General features: G+C 39.6%; 1 protein-coding gene across 1 annotated transcript in view; it reads right to left on the bottom strand.

The window, feature by feature from the left end:
* Positions 1-20,412, bottom strand: part of ATP8A1 (ATPase phospholipid transporting 8A1) — a 280,252-nt gene that overhangs the window by 201,340 nt on the left and 58,500 nt on the right. Inside the window, exon 6 of the mRNA XM_023738968.1 lies at positions 17,717-17,762. Coding sequence (XP_023594736.1) covers positions 17,717-17,762 — 46 coding nt within the window. The remainder of the gene's footprint in view (positions 1-17,716; positions 17,763-20,412) is intronic.

Here is a 20,412-nt window from a genome sequence, read left to right as displayed (position 1 = left end):
TACCAACAATTTTTTGAAACCAGTATTGTAATATAAATAACTGTAATCTAAATACAGTCTTTTGGTGTTTTGAAGTTCCCTGAAGACAAGGGCTGTGTCTTATTCATTTATCTCTAGCACCTCACAGCATTCTTGACACATAAGGCACACAAATGCTCACTAAACAAACCGATAAATACAAGAATCAACACTGTACAACGCATTTGGGTGAATCAATTTCATTTATTTAAAAGTATTAATAATTCTAAGTTGAAGAGGTGAAATAAAAATATTTCCAGTATAATATCAGTTAGTATATGAGTTAGAGTTCTAATTTTCACAGTACTCATACAGTGAGGGGCCAAGGATGTCAACCACGTGTGCCTAAAATTGATCAATTTATCCTGATACATAAACCTCTAATCCCTGCAGAGTTCACTCAGACTGATCCTAGGAGTAAACTTGCTCCTTGATGTTGCTTGTGGGATACTAGGGGTTCAGAGCATATGGTTTGACTGTCTCTGCCATTACCTAGCAGTGTGCGCTGGGAAAATGATGTAAACTCTTCTGAAAAGTGGGGATAAGAGTGTTGTTGTTAGCTGTCGCAAGTTGGCCTCCAACTCTTGGCGACCCCATGCATAATGGAATGAAATGTTGTCTGTTCCTATGCCATCCCAGGAATGGTTAGGAATTGGATCACTGTGATCCACACGTTTTTCCTTGGCTGATTTTCAGAAGTAGAACATCAGGCCTTTCTTCCTAGTCCATCTTGGTCTGGAAGCTCTGCTGAAACCTTTTCAGCATCATAACAACATACAAGCCTCCACTGATGGGTGGTAGCCGTGTACGAGGTACATCGGCCAGGAATTGAACCTAGAAGGCAAGAATTCTATCTCTGTACCACCACTGTCCTATGGGGATAACTGTACCTTCCTCAAATGTTAGAATAAAAAAGAGCACTCTCCCCTTCAATGCACTTAATCCAGTGCCTACAATGTAAGTACTGAACAAAGAGAGCTGGCAAAGTGCTGCTCAAATCCACTATAATCAAGGTTAATGGACATTGAATGATTGGGCTATACATTTGCATTAATTAAATTAGAAAAAAATATGCAATAGCATCTAGAGCTATTTATTGCCATTTATTTTCTTACGAACCAATTAGCTAACGTTCTCCCAACTGCAATACTTTTTTTTTTTTTAATCAATAAACAATATATTTTAAAATCAAGGGATCTGATGTGAAAATTAAGAACTCAGGATTGCCTAGAAAGCTTAGAAGCTCAGGAAACACTAGGTTCAATTCCCACACTGGGACATATGGCTGGGACAGAGTGGTAGCCACCACCTTAGATGGGGCTCAGCAGTCCACCACTGCCTTCATAGTTTCCTGCTGCCTTATGCCCAGCCTGCTTCCTTTATTCAGGGTAACTTCCTGGCTCATGCTCATGAGGTTTTCTTTTTTTTAAATCTGGGTATAACTTATTTAAAACAAGATGCACAGATCCTAAGCGTTCTGCTCAAGGAGTTTCAAAAATTGTAAATGTCTACATATGCAATGCAGGGCCCTGGTGGCACAGTGGTTAAGAGCTCAGCTGCTAAACAAAAGGTCAGCAGTTTGAATCTACCAGGCACTCCCTGGAAACTCTAGGGTGCAGTTCTCTGTCCTATAAGGTCGCTATTAGTTGGAATCCATTTGTGTGCAATGGGTTTGGTTGGTTTTGTTTTATGTAATCAACACTCAAAACAAGATACTGAACTCCAGGAGATCTCTGCACCCCTTTGTAATCCATTTCCTTCACCACCCCTCACAACCACTTTATTTTCTATCACCACGGATAGGTATTGCATTTCATATACACTGAATCATACAGTATGTATGCATTTTTGTACTGAGCTCACAATCAACATTTCTAAGATTCCGTTTAAAAGATTTTTCTTTTCTCATTAAATTGATGCGGCACAATAGTGGATTGATTTCTGGACTCTATCCCACTGATCTATTTGCGTATCTTTACACTAATATATACTGTCTTGATTATTGTAACTTTATAGGAAGTCTGGAAATTGGGTAGCGTTAAGTCCTCCTACTTTGTTCTTTTTCAGTATTGCTTTGGCTATTCTAAGTACTTTGCATTTCAATATAAATTTTAGAATCAAATTGTTAATTCTTAAAACAAACAAACAAACAAAAAACTCCTGGAGTTTTGATTTGGAGAGAATGGACCCTGGTGGTGTAGTGGCTGACAGCGATGTCTGCTAACCAAAAGGTCGGCAGTTTGAATCCACCAGGCGCTCCTTGGAAACCCTATGGGGCAGTTCTACTCTGCCCTGTAGGGTCGGTCTCTGTGAGTCAGAATCTACTCAATGGCAATGGGTTTGGTTGGGTTTTTTTTTTTTTGGACATCTGAACAATAGTGAGTCTTCCAATTCATGACCAAGGTATATCTCTCCATTTATTTACATCTTCATTAATTTCTCTGAGATATGTGTTGTAGTTTGGCGTGTACAGGGTCTTGTTTTTCATTAGATTTGTTCCTTGATATTTGATGTTTTTTTTCTCTTAATATTGTAATTTTTTATTCCATTTTTCAGTCAGTCATTACTAAAACTTGTTGCCATCGAGTCAATTCAATTTTGACTCGTAGTGACCCTACAGGACAGAGTAGAGCTGCCCCATAGTTTCCAAAGCTGTAAATCTTTACAGGAGCAGACTCACATCCTTCTCCGGCGAGCAGCCAGTGGATTCAAACTGTGGTTATTTGCTAGTACATAGAAATACATTAAACTTTTGTATACTGATCTCATAATCCCATAGCTTAGTTAAATTCATGTACTAGTTCTGGTGGGTTTTTTGTTTTTTTTTTTCTTGTAGCAATACTTTCTAAGCAACTTAATTTCTGTTTGTTAACAATGTTTTCTCATGATTTTTGGCAGTTTTATTATACTCATATGCCTCAATGTCCATCTCTTTATTTTTAAACTCTTCTACATTTATTATGTCAAAAAGTCTTCAAAAATCTGGAATAATTTTTTACTACCAAAAATGTCCTGTTTATGACCTAAGTATCTCAAATTCTGCCATTTTTTAAAAGTCTTCTCTAACATCACTGTCATGGATTGAATTGTGTTCCCCCAAAATATCTGTCAACTTGGCTGGGTCGTGATTCCCAGTAGTGTATAATGGTGTACTATTTCGTAATCTGATATGATTTCCTTATGTGTTGTCACGTCAATCACTATCATCTAATAAGATGGATTAGCAGCAGTTATACTGATGAGGTATACAAGATTGGATAGTGTTTTAAGCCAATCTCTTTTGAGATATAAAAGAGAGAAGCGAGCAGAGACACATGGGAACCTCATACCACCAAGAAAGCAGTGCCGGGAGCAGAGCGTGTCCTTTGGACCTGAGGTTCCTGTGCAGAGAAACTCCCAGACCAAGGGAAGGCTGATGCCACAGACCTTCCACCAGAGCCGACAGAGAGAGAAGGCATTCCCTTGGAGCTGACGCCCTGAATTTGGACTTGCAGCCTCCCGGAGTGTGAGAGAATAAACCTCTCTTTGTTAAAGCCATCCACTTGTGGTATTTCTGTTATAGCAGCACTAGATGACTAAGACAATCACTATCCTCATGACCACCACAAGCACCCCTCAGTTCAAGTAACCATCATCTCCCAACTGAAGGTATTAGCCTCACAGCTTCCAGAATTCACTTTTGCTCTCTTTCAAATTCAGTTTCCACAGTATAGCCATACTGGTGATATATAATAATTTATATATTTGGTTAGCTCAGCTGCTAACCAAAAGGTCAGTGGTTGCAACCCACCAGTGGCTCCATAGGAAAAAGATGTGGCAGTCTGCTTCATAAAGGTTTACAGTCTTGAAAACCCTATGACGCAGTGCTACTCTGTCCTATAGGGTCGCTATGGGTTGGAATCGATTCTGCACTCTAAATTCTCCACTCTAAATATATACACCACAATTATATTATGCATACAAGAAAACAAAACCCATTGCCATTGAGTTGATTCCGGCATATATACTCTCTCTCTGTGTACATATATATATATATATATATACACACACACATATATATAATGTATAATTACATATAAATCCATACATCCTTATATACACACAAACAAGATTAGGTTCCCTCCTGCTCAAGACACTTCAACTGGCTTCCCTGGCTCATAAAATGAAGCTAAAATCTATAAGGTCTTTTATGAAGCAGCCTGTGCTACTCCCCATCATCACGTCTTGTCACTCCCACCAGTCCCTTCAACCTCCCATCCCCTGTGGTGAAGACACCACCCTCTTTTCCTGCCTCAAAGCCTTTGCACGTTTCCTGTGGCCAGAACACTCTTTCCTTTCCTCCTCATCTAGTTTACTTCTACCCGTCTTCAACATGTCAGCTTTAACACCACTCCTCAGGGAGATATGGTTGACATTCACTCCTTTATTACCCTCAGTGAGCTCTGTGCGCTTTTCCTTCAGAGCATATACCACAGTTTTACTACGTATTTGAGAGAGGATTTACTTAAGGGCTCTCTCCTCATTCAGACTGTAAGATCCATGAGCAACGGAGACCTTCTCACTGCTATATCCCCAGTGTTATGACACAGCAACACAAAGGTGCTCAGTAAGTACTTGCTGAATGGATGGCTGCATCCACTAGTATCCCCATGTGTTTGGAACTACAGGAAACCATAATAATAATTACATAAGATACAACCCTGGCTGCTTAGTAAATTTTGTGTTAAAAACAACATACGCGTAGACCAAATGCACAGACCAAATGGTCAACAACTACTTTAAAACAAAGATGAGAATGTAAGGGGGCAGGGAGACTAGATTAATGGAAATGGATCAACCAGAATGCAAACAATGAGAATGTTCATGGATTGTGAAGAATGTAACCAATGTCACTATAACAACTTGTGTAGAAACTGTTGAATGGGAACCTAAACTGCTGTGTAAACCTTCACCGAAAACCCAACACCAAAAACGCAACAAAATAGAAATAAATAAAGTTCATGAACCAGCAACAAGAAACATATGCATGATGTTTAAAAATAGCTATGTAGGAACACTCTGACAGTTCCCCAAAGAGTTAAGCATAGAGTTACCATTACGAAAACTTGTACATGACTGTTCATAGCAGTATTATTCATAATAGCCAAGCGTGGAAACAACCCAAATGTCCATTAACTGATGAAAGGATAAACACAATGTGATATATTCATACCATGGAATATTCATCCATAAAATGGAATAAAATACTGACCATGCTACAACATGAACCTTGAAAATATTATACTAAGTGAAAGAAGCCAGTCCACAAAATACCTCATACTTTATGATTCCTTTTATAAAAAATGTCCCAAATTGGCAAATCCATAGAGACAGAAAGTAGATTAGTGTTTGCCGGCGGCAGAGGAGAATAGGTGTGACTGCTAATGGGTATGGGTTTTTTGGGGGGGGAGGGTGATGAGAATGTTCTAGAATTAGACAATGGTGATAGAACACAATCTTATGACTATACTAAAACTCACAGAATTGTACGCTTAAAATCATGAACATTTATACTATGTAAACTAACTGCTATATAAAACGATAACAATGAACTATCCAAACATTTATTTAAAATAGACCTCCCAGTCTTATAAGTTACTAAAATGATTTCCAGCGTGAGCTCTTGGGAACAGTTATGTAACCATTAGCTGCACTAACATAAGCTGTCCTCTGATGTCAGCACAGGGCCACCCCTTCCAGCTCTGTAACCTAAACTAGCCCTCCTTAAAATGCTGCCACTTCTCAGGCGTTTGTTAGTTCACCTCTAAACATAGCCCTGAACCACTCTACTTGGTTCCACTTAACACAACAGAAGTGTCACAACTGGCCTCTCAGACTCAACAGACCAGGCCAAGGAGTCTTCACCCACAAAGAAGGGTGGAAGCCAGTGCTATGTTCATGGACCACAGAATACATTTCCTCCAAATCTGCTTTACTTCTCTATCCTCCACACCTGCTCCTCTCTTTCCAATCTTGCTTGGATTGCTGCTCTCTCCACATTTAAACTATTTTGCTTTTCCAATGGTCTTTCCTGCATATACCTCTTTCAATTCACCTGTCCTACTAGGGGATCTCTGCTTCTTCTCAAACAGTACATTCTCCTACTCTCCTCATCCCCATCTCCACCTACACGTTGTCTCTCACTTATCACCAAAGAGATGCAATGGAAAATGTGGTGTGCTATAAACATTTAAGTACTTTTAAACATATACTCAATTGATGTTTCCTAACAAACTACAAATGCTTGCAACAAGCCAAACACAGTGGTATATACAAAGTAAAAGTTGACAGCTCTCCTTATCTCAATTGCTCTCTCACAAAGAAAGGAATACTAATGCATCTTCCCACACCTTTCTCTAGACAAAAGTACACATACACATTTTTTTTTTCTTTTTCAGATTTATTTCTCTGCAACTTGGTTTTCCACTTAATTTATTATAGGTACTTTCAGGACAAGCATAGAGACTTAACTCATTTTTGAAACCAAAACCAAACCAAACTCAATGCCGGTGAGGCGATTCCGACTCATAGCGAGTCTATAGGGTTTCTAACGCTGTAAATCTTTACGGAAGCAGACTGCCACATCTTTCTCCCAGGGAACCACTGGTGGTCTCAAATCACCAGCTTTTTGGTTGACAATCAAGTACCTTAACCACTGAGCCACCAGGGCTCCTTCGTTTTTAAAACAGAAAACAGAAAACCCCCAAACCCGTTGCTGTCAAATCAATTCTGACATACAGCGACCCTATAGGACAGAGCAGAACTGCCCCATAGAGTTTCCAAGCAGCGGCTGGTGGATTTGAACTGCTGATCTTTTGGTTAGCAGCTACAGCTCTTAACCACTATGCTACCAGGGCTCCTATATAATACCCCATTGTATGGATGCATCAGTTAGGGTCAGATAATTGAAAAGACTCACAGGACCTCCTCAGGATATACTCACAAAAGGCTGTAATCAAGTTAAAGGATGTGGTATGGCAGGAAAAAGAAAAGCACAGGCAAGACAAACATGGGGCCCTCAGAGACTTCTACGTCCAGCTCCCCAAGGTCCCTTCTCAGTCATCCAGGACAAAGATTACGAACCTCAATGACATGTATGAGAAATCTTAGTTGCAGGGAAACCTGGGCAAAAGTTTCCAGTGGGGCCTTTTATATACAACTGGTCAATTAAGGCAAGCCAGGTTATGTAACCAGTTAAAGAAGGTAAACGCATCCTTATAAAAAGTAGAGAAGCTAGTCCTGAGGGCCTCCAGGAGAGTTTCAGACTTTAAACAGCACATTATAAATCACTAGCTACTCCATCTTGTCCTCACGTTGGGCAAGCTTCAGCATCCCATTTCCAGGAATCCCGGAGATAAGCACACAGCTGTCCCAGTCCAGCTGGAAATCCCTTTATTTTACACAAAATGGATATATCATAATTTATTCGACTATTCCTCTCCTGGTAGAAATTCTTACTTTCATTTTTTAAAATTATTATTATTATTTCTGCCATTACAAAGAACACTGAAATATATTTACATGCTTTTATCCTATAGGAGAGAATCCCAAATGGACCACTTGCTGGTTCCAGCGTATTTGCGTTTTTACTTTTATCAGGTACCACCAGTTTACTTTCCTAAAAATCTACAGCAATCCACACTCTCACCAGCAACATATAAAGCTCCACTCTGTAAATCCAGACCAGCATAATTGTTATCCATCATTTAAATTTTGTCAGTCTGATGGGTATTTAGTATTTATTCTGAAGGCTACGGTGGCCTGGATCAAACTGTAAATTACCTTTATGTCACTACACTGAGTTAGAATCCTAATGAAACAGAACCTTTATTTGAATATACTACAAAACTCTGCTACTCAACATGTGGTCCATGGAGGCCATCACCTGCAGGCCTCTTAGAGACGAGAATATAGTCCCATTTGTCTCTCCCTTCCCCGCAACTCCACTTTTTATTTTTTTTTAACTTCTACATCAGCAATTCCTTTTGTTCTTGACATACAAAACCAGAGGACAAGAAATAATGAATGTAAGTGCACAGCGTCTTCAAACTTGAGGCTACATCCATCTTAGGATACCAAAAAACCCCAAAACAAAACAAAAAACAGCTGCTTTTGAGTCAATCCCAACTCATAGTAACCCCATTTGACAGAGTAGAACTGCCCCAGAGGTTTCCAAGAAACAGGTGGTGGATTCGAACTGTTGATCTTTTGGTTAGCAGCCGTAGCTCTTAACCACTGTGCCACCAGGGATCCACAGTCTTAGGATAGAGAGAGCAGTATAACATACGAATGAAGTTAAAACCAAGCTCACAACACACAAAAAGGCTTCTGTGCAAATCAAAGCTTGAATACAGACCAAAGACAAAAGTTGATCATAAAATTCATTATGGTATCTCCTTTGGATCTGTTCCTAAACACCCAACCCTTAGAACAATTAAAATAAACCATACCACATGTATTATGCTGGTGACTGAAATAGCTACCTAGTTATTTTTAATCACTGACCTCCTCTGACCCACCTCCAACTAGGTTTAGAGGAAGCAAGAAAGAATGCTGGGCCTTTACCCTCCTTGCACCAAAAGTAACAGAGCCTCTCTCTACTCTGCCTCCAGAGTATGAGTTCAAAAAAGTGAGCCACAGAGGAGGAGATGATTAGTGATGGCCAAGAAAGGAGAGTGAGAGTAAAATTATGACAGAATTATCAGAATGTCCTGCCATATGGTGCTGTAACATCTCATGCTTTTAAATGCAAGATTCCTCCACCTCTCCTCATTTCCATCCAAAGACACCTGCTAGAGTTTCCACACAGCCTAATTAGTCTCGCAGAATACATGTGTGTGCTCAGACTTTCAACAAATACCTCAAATTTAACCTGTTTTTACTTAGGATACTAAGTTAACAGCTTTGTTAGAATGGGTTTCTTTTATGAAATGAAAACATTTTGGGAATTCCCTAACCAAAAGCCCTGGAGGGAGTGGCAGGCTTTCAGGACTCAGTCAAATGCTGCACAGATGCAGGTGCTCATTCAGATTTCAACCTGGCTTCTCAGAGAGGAGCATGCCACCACACCAATCACAAATGATCTGCCACTGGGGCCATTACAGGAGTCACTGGGGCAATCAAGACACTTCTTAAGCAGGTAACAAGACGCGAGTCATCCAAGAAGCCAATGGGAACTACCAATATCACAGAAGACAGAAAAACCATGGAAAAGTTAGTATGCTCCAATTCGTATCTGGCAGTAATCATTTAAGAGGAATTTCAGTGCTTCAGGAGGGTTAGAGTGGGCTGAGGGTATGGTTTTGAACTGGCCAAAGAAGATAAACCAACATACCCATATTAAAGCATTAATTCACTTATATTGTATCCTTACATCCAAAGAAGACTTTAAAGCAAAAACTTCATTGTGGCCCAAACTAACATTGTACAAGCCTCTTGCATCCACTTGCTTGTTCAGTTAACTACACAACTATCTACTTGGCTAAACCTTTAATTTACTGACACCAAAGACAAAGGGAACTTCTGAATTCCCCTCTCAACCATAGGATATTTATACCTTATCAAATGAACTGATACTACTTCACAAATCTTTTAACAGTGGTCTTCAAAGTGTGGTTCCTCAACAAAAAAATCAGTATCATTGGGAATTTCTTAGAAATGCAAATTCCACCCCAGATTTACAGAAACTCTAGGGATGAGTCCTGGCAATTTGTTTTAACAAGTCCTCCAGGGGTTTCTGGAGTTCCTAGGTAGCACACAGGGTAACATGCTTGATTACTAACCTAAAGGTTGGCGATTTGAACCCATCTAGAGGTCTCTGGGCGACCCTGGTGGTGCAGTGGTTAAGAGCTCAGCCTCTAACCAAAAGGTCGGCAGTTAGAATCCACTATCTCCTTGGAAACTCTACGGGGCAGTTCTATTCTGTCCTATAGGATGGCTATGAGTCGGAATTGACTCGATGGCAATGAGTTTTGTTTTTTTCTTTTGGTTAGAGGCCTTTGGGAGACCTGGTTGCACAGTGGTTAAATGCCACGGCTGTCAACCAAAAGGTCAGCAGTTTCAATCTACCAGCCGCTCCTTGGAAACCCTATGGGGCAGTTCTACTCTGTTGTATAGGGTCACTATGAGTCAGAATTGACTCAATGGCAACAGATTTTTTTTTTCAGAGGTCTCTGAGTGGAGCCCTGGTGGCATAGTGGCTAAGAGCTCAGCTGCTAACCGAAAGGTCAGCAGTTTGAATCCACCAGCAGCATCTCAGAAATCCTACGGGCAGTTCTACTTTGTCCTCTAGGGTCACTATGAGTTGGAACTGACTTGACAGCAACAGGTTTATTTGTTTGGTTTTAGAGGCCTCTTGAAAACCCTATGGAGTACAGTTCTACCCTGCAACTCACAACTGTGAGTCAGAATCAACTCAATCGCAGCTGGTTTTTGCCAGGGCTCAAGTTTGAGAATCACTGACTTATAAAAACAGACATGGGTGAGATGTAGTCAATAGCCCAAGAAAAAACAGTTGTCATTGATTCAATTCCGACTCATGGCAACTCCATGTGTTGCAGAGTAGAACTGCACTCCATAGGGCTTTCAATGGCTGATTTTTTGGAAGTAGATCACCAGGTCTTCCTTCCAAAGTATCTCTGGGTGGATTCAAACTACCAACCTTCTGGTTAGCAGCCAAGCACTTAACCATCTGCACCATCTAGGGACTCTTATAATCATAGCACAAGGGTCAGTAATCCCCTAATAGCAAAATGCTTCTCCTCAATCCTGTTCACAGAGCCATCAATCATTCTCCTTTTCCTGTTCTTAACTGAGAAATTTCTTGAAAGAAAAATCTACTCCATGGCATCACCAACCGATCATACCACAATTCCTTGCAATCTGGCTTCTGTTTTCACAGCACCACCAAAACTACTCTCGAGGTGACTTCATAAATTCAGGACTTAGTGGGGGCTACCTCACTGTTGGCTCTCCTTTAACTCTGCAGCATTTGGTATTTGGCTGGGTTTCCTTTCCCTCACCAAGTCCAGGTGAATCTACTCACTGTGTATTTTCCTTTGCCTTCTCACCATCACTACCCTAATTCAAGCACTTGTTATTAATAATAGAGTCCCCTCTTCGAATTAGCCAAAAATCAATCTCTCCCCTTGTGCTCTTCCCACTCCCCGCCCCCACTGCTATCAAATTCTTCCTTCTAAAGTATGGCTGGAAACTTATCACCACCCTTCATTCTCTCCAAACATCTCACCTTGATTTTCAAAGCCCTCCAGAATAGCACCCTGACTTGCCTTCCTATCCCTGCCCCCACTGCTCCCTGATACATATCCTAAGCTCTAGCCAAAATAAATGATTTGCTCTTCCCAGAATATATCTCATGCTCTCCCATTTCCATAGTAATGCTTATATTAGTCCTTCCCCCAGGCCAATGCCCCTTACCACCTGATATCTCTGCTTACAGAAATTCCACTCATTCTTTGTGAACCTCACAGATGTCACTTCTGAATCCCCACCACATTCTTTCTGCCTCTCTTATGTGGTCCTTATTATTATTATTTTTTTAACCTTGTATTAAAATATCCAGCAGCATCGCGTCTTCCCTGCTGTTGTTAGCTGCCATCGAGTCAATTCTGACTCATGGCAACCCCATGTGTGCAGAGTAGAACTGCCCCAGAGAGTTTTCAAGGCTATGGCCTTTCAGAAGCAGATCATCGAGCCTGTCCTCTGAGGTGCCCCTGGGTGAGCATCTTCCCCACCAGATAATAATTTCCTACAGGGCAAGAATGAAGGTTTGTTTGTCTCTGCATTGTCTGCACTGGGCCCTACACAGGTAGATGTTTAATAAAGATTTACTGACATGAAATAACAAATATTCTAATTTTGTATCACAATCTGTTTTTCCCAGGAAAAATGGAGATATAATTCATTTACATTTGGCAAAAACAGATGGGAGGAAAATGCCCATAAAAACAGATTATCTAGTTTAAATTCAAGAATAAAAGACAAATTGAGTGATATATGTGCATACAGGAAATGAAGCAAAGAGCAAAGTCATAGACCCAACCCTGAAATGTGTGCTCTCACTTGAACTATGTTCCTAAATTTCCTCAGTGGGATTTCATCTTCTGTGTGCAACTTTTACTTATAGGACAAATGACAGGCAATGTAGGGCTGTACTTCCCCACAAATCAATATCTCCTCTCCGTCCCTAGCTATTGCTGAAGATACCTAATGTTATAGCTTGAACTGTGTCCCCCAAAAATATCTGTTGTAAATTGTAATCTCCATGCCTGTGGTTATAATCCCATTTTGGAATGGGTCTTCATTGTTAAATTATTGAACCAGGATTAGTGCAGGGTGTCTTAAGTCAATCTCTTCTGAGATATAAAAGAGATTAAACAAGCAATTGAGCAAGCAGAGATAGGGGAAGATAGATTGCCAAGCCACATGGAGATCTCCAAGGAACCAGGATGCAGAAGCTGAAGAGAGAAGGACATTCCCCCAGAGCTGACAGAGAAAGAAAGCCTTCCTCTAGAGCTGGCACCCTGAACTTGGACTTCTGGCCTCCTAAACCATGAGAAAAATAAACTTCTGTTTGTTAAAATCATCCACTTGTGATATTTCTGACCTTGGTGGCGTAGTGGCTAAGTGCTACAGCTGCTAACCAAAAGGCTGGCAGTTCGAATCCACCAAGTGCTCCTTGGAAACTCTATGGGGCAGTTCTACTCTGTCCTGTAGGTTCGCTATGAGTCGGAATTGATTCAACGGCAATGGGTTTGGTTTTTTTTGGTTAGACAACTAAGGCACCTAACTAGGTCAATTTATATAATCCTAAAATCTTTGTGATAATCTGAAAATACTAACAATCATGTACATGACTAGAGTTATTGAGGCCAGTATTTTTTCCATATATGTGCTCAATTTTTAAGCCCTAGGATCATAAAGACAACACTTTATTAGAACTATTTATAGGCTCCAAACCAAGGTAGAGGTAGCAAAAAAGATGGATCAGATATGGAGGTGCCTCTTGGCAGACAAAAGGGGAGCAGACTCCCTTGTTCAATAAGGCCAAAAGAGAATGCTATTTTAAAACCCTTAGCATAATATTGTGATTCCTTTGGACAACACTGGAATAAATTAAACAATGGACTTAGTCTTGCTAATAGATCATTGAAGGTTTAAAAATCCAAAACATATTCAACCCACAGCAACCCAACATGTTTTTCACAAAGGACTTTAAAAGTGAGATGGATTCCAGTTGGAGAAAAGTAACTATGTGCTCTGCAGGGAAGTAGCCTTGTTATGGGCTATCTGCCACTGTCAACTCAATCCCACTTCAGAAAAGGCCACTGTAGCTCAGAGGAAGGAAGATGTGGGGGAATGACTGGGTCTTCTATTTTTAGCTTATGTGCCTGGTTTAAAAGAATTTCATGTTGTCTTTTTCTAAGTTGAAACAGAGGAGCATTGCTTTATTAAACAAAGACTTATTCTAATCTATTACTTACTAAAATAATAAAACAGGTATTAAAACATATCACTGTAGTAATGGTAGCCCTCATTCAACTACGGTATCAAGCCAGGTGATCAATGGGCTGTCAGACATCAGATGTCACAGTCATATCGCTCACGCATTTTTACCTGCAGAATGTACACACATCTTTCTTCAGGAACTATATTCCATCAAGACTATTTCACTAGGAGGCATTTTTAATTCTGCAAAATATCTATCTTGGTCTGCACTTGAACTACATCCTTTTTCTCAGGTCTCTAGGTTTCGTTTTTAGACGAAAATGCAGTGTCATTTCTCTTGAAATAATGGCATGCTAATCATAACAGCATTTCAAAAAAAAGAAAGAAAGCAAACTTTTACAATGGAAAAAGAAATCTAGCTCAACCACCACAACAAATTCATATAGGGATCAGCATCAATTTATATACTACAATGACAATTAGAAATTTATTGTTCACAAATTCCTGCAGAGATAAATTTGGCAAAACCACTCAGTTCAGGGAAAAAAAGAGACTGCCTCCAGTGTACGTGTAGATACATGGTAGAAGGTATGTCATACACTGAGTTAAAATATTAAGACAAGAAATAAGAGAACTTGGAGGTAAGTTTAGATGCAAGGAAAACCAGGGCATTCAGAAAATGGCAGTGCTCTGGGACTTTGAATAATGGACGTGACAAGTGAACATAGTATTGTGTTCACAAGAGGCAAAGCAAGGGTAAAATGATGATATAATGACTTCAACAAAGAAGGTAAAGAAGTGTCAAGGACTTCTGCCACATTAGATTTGTATCAATGCCTACAAAACAGTCTGGAACACAGTGTATGAAAATATTGCCTATCATCTTGCTCATACTCCTGATGATAAATTTTCAAGAAGGTCCCTTTCCATTTCTCATCCCTTTCCTTCCTTCTTTATCTATAACTCAAGTATTGGGGAGTGGTTCATTCACCGATTCATCTGCCGTGCACATACAGAGCACCTGCTACGGACAGGACCTTGGGCTAAGAGCTATGGGGAACACATAAGAGGACCCTAACCTACCTGTATATCTCCAGGGCAAGAAATGCCTTGTTTCTGAAAGCAAAGCTGATGATAGGCTCAAATGCAAAGTGTTCTCAAAAGGGCAAATATTGTATGACTGTGCTTATATAAAAAGACAAGAAAAGACAAATGTATATAGAACAAAGTTTATCAGTGGGTGGGAGGGGGAAAGGGGGGTTAACGGTGATGGAAATATTGCACTGATTAAGGGTAGGGTTGCATAGCCGATTATTGTAACTGTCAATAAGTTGTACACCTGTAAAAAGCTGAATTGGCAAAATTTGTGTAATAGATATATTTACAAAAAAAAAAACAAAGAAGAGAGAGAAAGAAAGAAAGAGTAGCTGCTGAGGCTGATCATAAAAAAAAAAAAATAATGTAAAGTGTTCTTCTGACTTTACATCAGAATGTGAAGTTCTGAGTTAGGTCCAGAATCCCTGACTTAGTTCACTAATTGATGAAATGAGGCATAGACAGGTGCCTGTCTATACTTAAATGACTGAAAATGTTGGAAATGGAATCATGAATTTACATTTCTGAAGAAGCTAGAGAACGATAAAGGAAAAAAAAGTCACTCTCTAGTGCCTCAGTGCAAAATAAGAGAGGAAATGTTCATGTCTCTAAGAATATAAAAAGGTTAATATTTAAATGTGAGAGAAAGGTGTCCTTTGACATACTATGTGGTCTTGGTAAACATCTGGAAAATGAAATTTAAATTTAATACTCATTAAGTCTGTCAGAAATTAATTATTTGTCAAAAATACCCCCTTCCTACTCCTACACACCATCTCCTGCCTCAATTCAGGAAAGCAAATTGAATTTCATTCTGGTCTAATGACAACAGATAGCTTTCATATTAAGCAATTTGAGTTATCTGACAGCATACAGTATCCTACTCAACAAGCTACAGAAAGGGAAAAAAGAAAGATACTATTCCTTAGAAACAATTTCAAGTGTCAACCTAAAATAAAAGCCATAACTTCTTGGATATAGATTTTCCTAGTAATCTGCTGTTTAAAATCATTTTTACAGCTGTTAAGCCCTAATATTTTATTTTTCGAAATGAGTTTTATATAGACTAGTCAATTCTGGCTCATGTTGACTCCATGTGTTACAGAGTAGAACTGCTCCATACAGTTTTCTTGGCTGTAATCTTTATAGATCACCAGGCCTTTCTTCCATGGCACCACTGGGTGAGTTTGAACCGCCAAGCTTTAGGTTAGCAGTTGAGCACAAACTGCTTGCGCCACCAGGGGTCCTTGGTACCCGGAAAACAGGACCACTATCATGCAAGTTGTGGCAGTTAAAAATCATCACAGATATAATGTTTACTCTTCAACTCTATTAGGTTAACTTCTTAGGCCAAGACTTGAAAATAAATAACTGTCAATCCCTGAGATAAGAACCCTCTGCTACAATATACGTTACATGTTGGGGGCAAAAAATTACATCTTTTTGTTTCTAAAGCTGTTACTTACTATTCTAAGCAACACAGCAATAAATGCAAAAACTGCATATAGCCACAAATGCCAGTACCTAAAGCACGTGGGTTCTCCCCACCCCTTTCAATCTGTATGGTTATTCCTTTACACCTAAACTCCTGGAGTCCCCAGGCTTCTAATACCCCCCTCTCCAATTCATTCAACTCTACATCCTTAACCCACATTTTCACCCTGTCTCTTTTTAGCTTTATAACTCTTCCAGAGATATTCATTATACACAAGAGAAATCAGAATTTCCTTGGCCTGGCATTCAAGGCCTAGTAAAATCTGGCCCCAGCTTACCTTTCCAATCAAGTGTTTGTGTCCCTCTGATATGAACCTCCTCTCTTCACCTGGTACTCTAACAATAGTCCCACAAAGCAATCTAACAAGTCTTTTAACCTCTGTTCACAATTACCTCTCTTTTCCCTTTCCCAACCAACACACACATAAAATGTCTTCCCTACGCCTCTCTGCTCATCCAAAGTCCACCCATAATTCTAAATCTAGCTCAAGTTGTCGTACATTTTTCTCTTGATCTTTGTAATTCCCAGGGTATTTGACACAGGAACCATTATTTGCCATAGAAAACTAAAGAGACTTTGAAATTGTCTGGTTTCATTTTCCACACAAGATGCAGCAGTGATCTCATACCTTGTGCTTTTACATGACTTTTAATGAACTTATCTCAATAAATAGGTTATACGCTTGTCAAAGTAAAGGTTCCCATCTTATACTTTTTTTTTTTTTGGATCTGTCCCGTAACAAATAGTGCAATCTCAGTAAATATTTTGTAAATTTATTAAGTGACATTTTAATAAATGGACCCTCCAAAAATGTATCATAAATCAGTAGATAATCCTTTAGATAGTGAGAAGAGAAGTAAGGCATTTTGACAAGTCTCCATAAAAATAACAGCAATAAAGTATAAGGATACTGTTTCTAATTACCAGGTAATGTTTGCAGACACCACTGATTCTCATCACATCAGGGGACTGGAGAGCGAAACGGGACTCCCAGATGGGGTGAGGCTCAGGGATGCACTGAGATGTGTTTTGAACATTCCTGGGTATTTTTTTAAAATCTGAGAGGATAATGGACTATTTGTTGGCTGCGTCAAAATGTCACTGACACCAAAACAGCCATGTCAAAATGCCATGCTGGCCTGTTTTTATTAATTTTCTTTATTTTTGGAACATAAATCATTGCACGTTTGGCATGAGTGTGTTTCCAATATGCTTTTTATCCAAGTAACCACATCTGATTATTTTCTATAAATGTTTTCTAGAGTACTTGCTGCAGATTACAAACAAAATATAGAGATTTTATAGTATTTAACATTGTCAAAACTACTGAAGACATTATGGACAGTACTAGGTACAGCATTGCTGTGAGGCACTTAAATATATTAAGAATGCTGCCTTTTCAAAAGTATTACCACTATACATCACTGTAACGTGAATTTAAGCGTCATGCTAATAAATGCTACAAAGCGAGAATCTACCCTGGAGCAGGAACTTAAAAGGTACACAGTATTCTCAAATGAATTACATTTTATTGAAATGATTTGTATATATATTACTGTGAGAATATTTGACACACATGAGAAATAAGAAGTAAAATTTTACCTTGTGTCTGTTTCTTGTTGACTGCATTATCAGCTTTATGTCGTTTCTAAAGTTAAAAAACAAAAAGAACGATTGTGAAAAAGTGAATGATTAAGAAAACAAAATAGCACCCATGACAGAAGAGAAATATCTTTTAACTTCTGTTTCTCAATGTTTTTATCCTTTCCTCCCATATCAATTTTATAAGTAAACATCAGTGGGGATGTGGTAACGGAAAGAATCAGAGAGCATTCAGGAATTTTAAAACTGAAGGCACAACCCACAGCACTTTTATACAGCCTTGGTGGCACAGTGGTTAAGAGCTCGATTGCTAATAAAACGGTCAGCAGTCTGAATCCACCATCCACTCCTTGGAAACTCTACGGGGTAGTTCTAATCTGTCCTATAGGGTCGCTATGAGTTGGAATCAACTCAACTGCAATGGGTAGCTAGGAATACAGACTTGCTGTCCACTGAAGGAAACCCTGGTGGCATAGGGGTTAAGAGCTACTAACTGCTAACCAAAAGGTCAGCAGTTCAAATCCACCAGGCGCTCCTTGGAAACTCTATGGGGCAGTTCTACTCTGTCCTATAGGGTTTACTCACTATGAGTCAGAATCAACTCGACGGCAACGGGTTTAGTTTGGTTTGGTCTGGTCATCTGAAGGATCTTAAATTAGCATATGTTGTTGTTGTGTGCCATGGAGCAACCTTACAGGACAGAACAGAACTGTCCCATAGGGTTTCCTAAACTGTAATCTTTACAGAAACAGATGGCCAGATCTTTTCTTCCACAGAGTGGCTGGTGGGTTTGAACCGCTGACATTTTGGTTAGTTGCCCAGCGCTTAACCATTGCATCACCAGGGCTCCTTAAATTAGTATATAAACCAACTGCCGCTGAGTAGATTTCGATTCACAGTGACCCTATAGGGTTTCTAAGGCTGTAAATCTCTACGGAAGCAGACTGCCGCATCTTTATCTTGAGGAGCCACTGATGGTTTTGAATCACCAACCTTTCGGTTAGCAGTCAAACGCTTTAACCACTGTGCCACAGGTAAGATTAAAACTCTAATGTATTAGAAAAGTTTGAGCTGAAAGGCTGATTTAATCTTTTGCTTAAATAACTCACTTAGAAGATTGCTCGAGATAATTATTTATAACTATCATTTAATAATGGTATTGAAATCTTTTCCACTTCTTACGAAATTCATAATCTAATTAAGCTAAGTAGATCCTCTGGAATATAATGATGGGCTGCTATCTGTAAATGACTAGAACCAAAGACAGTTACTATTTGCATACAGCCTCTTCTATCCACTGCTTCCCAACACTCTTACTCCTTGAATCACAAGCCACATGATCCTACTGTTCCTCCTCCCAAAAGCACTTAAAAAAATTAAACGGTAAACAGATAAATTAAGTCTGAGTAGGTGAGTTTGAGGAGTTACATAAGCCAACGGTTTATAGCAGTGTGTAATAGAAAGAAAAGAAAGGTCAGAGAAAAGGAGAGAATTTGAGTGGCCAGAGAAAACTACCTTCTGTATAGTTCAACTAGAGGTTTTCCATGACTTGCGTCTAAACTTACAGCATCGAGTATAACACATCAGATTCCGTTAACAAGGCAGAAAAGACTTGAGTGTAATTAACCGTGCTTAAAGGTTCTATCACATAAAGTTCAAGGTCAGATTCAGCTGCACATAACTGACTACGAAGTGGGCTGGAACGTATGGAAAGCAAATGAGTTCTTAAGTTTTCCATTTGCAAAGAAACATGGTTTAGAATCACAGTGCACATATGAAAACACTCTCCAAGAGAAAAGTCTAGACTTGTGGATTAGCCCTATACGGTCGCTATGAGTCAGTATCATCTCGACAGCAATGTTTTTTTTTTTAAATCTTTTTTATTTTTTATTGTACTTCAGGTGAAGGCTTACCGAACAAATAGATTCTCATGAAACAGCACTACACATATTGTTTATGACATTGGTTAACAACCCCACAAAATGGCAACCCTCTAACTTCTCAACCTTTTTTTTCTGGTGAAAATACACATAGCCAAAGATACACCGTTTCAAAAATTTCTACATGCACAGTTCAGTGACATTGACTACGCTCTTCCAATTGTGCAGTTATTCTCACTTAAGATGAAGGCTTACAGAACAAACTAGTTTCTCATTTAACAGTTACTACAAATGTTCCCCTATGACAATGGTTAACAATCTCACAACACATCAACAATATACTTACTCAACCTTGAGTTCCCTATCACCAGCTTCCTTGTCCCCTTCTGCCTTCTGGCCCTTGTAACTGGACCACTGTACCTCGTTAGTCTCATTTGGTTTTATGGGGCTGTCGACTCCCAGGCTGAATGGTGAACCTTGGAGATAACTTCATCACTGAGCTAAAACGGGGTCTGCGGGCCATACTCTCAGGGTTTCTCCAGTCTCCTTTAGGCCAGTAAATCCGGTCTTTATTTTGTGAGATAGAATTCTGTTCAACATCCTTCTCCAGCTCTGTCCAGAACCCTCTGTTGTGATCCTGGTCAGAGCAGTCAAGGGTGGTAGCCGGGCAACATCTAGCTGTACTGGACTCAGTCCGGTGGAGGCCTTGGTAGCCGTGGACAATTAGTCCTTTGGACTAATCTTTTCCTTGTATCCTGTTCTTTTCATTCTCCCTCGCTCCCGAAGGGATGAGACCAGTGGAGTATCTTAGATGGC

The sequence above is a fragment of the Trichechus manatus genome, unplaced genomic scaffold (assembly GCF_000243295.1).
Source record: "Trichechus manatus latirostris isolate Lorelei unplaced genomic scaffold, TriManLat1.0 scaffold00126, whole genome shotgun sequence".
NCBI classification, from domain to species: Eukaryota; Metazoa; Chordata; class Mammalia; order Sirenia; family Trichechidae; genus Trichechus; species Trichechus manatus.
This window is presented reverse-complemented; position numbering and strand designations above follow the sequence as displayed.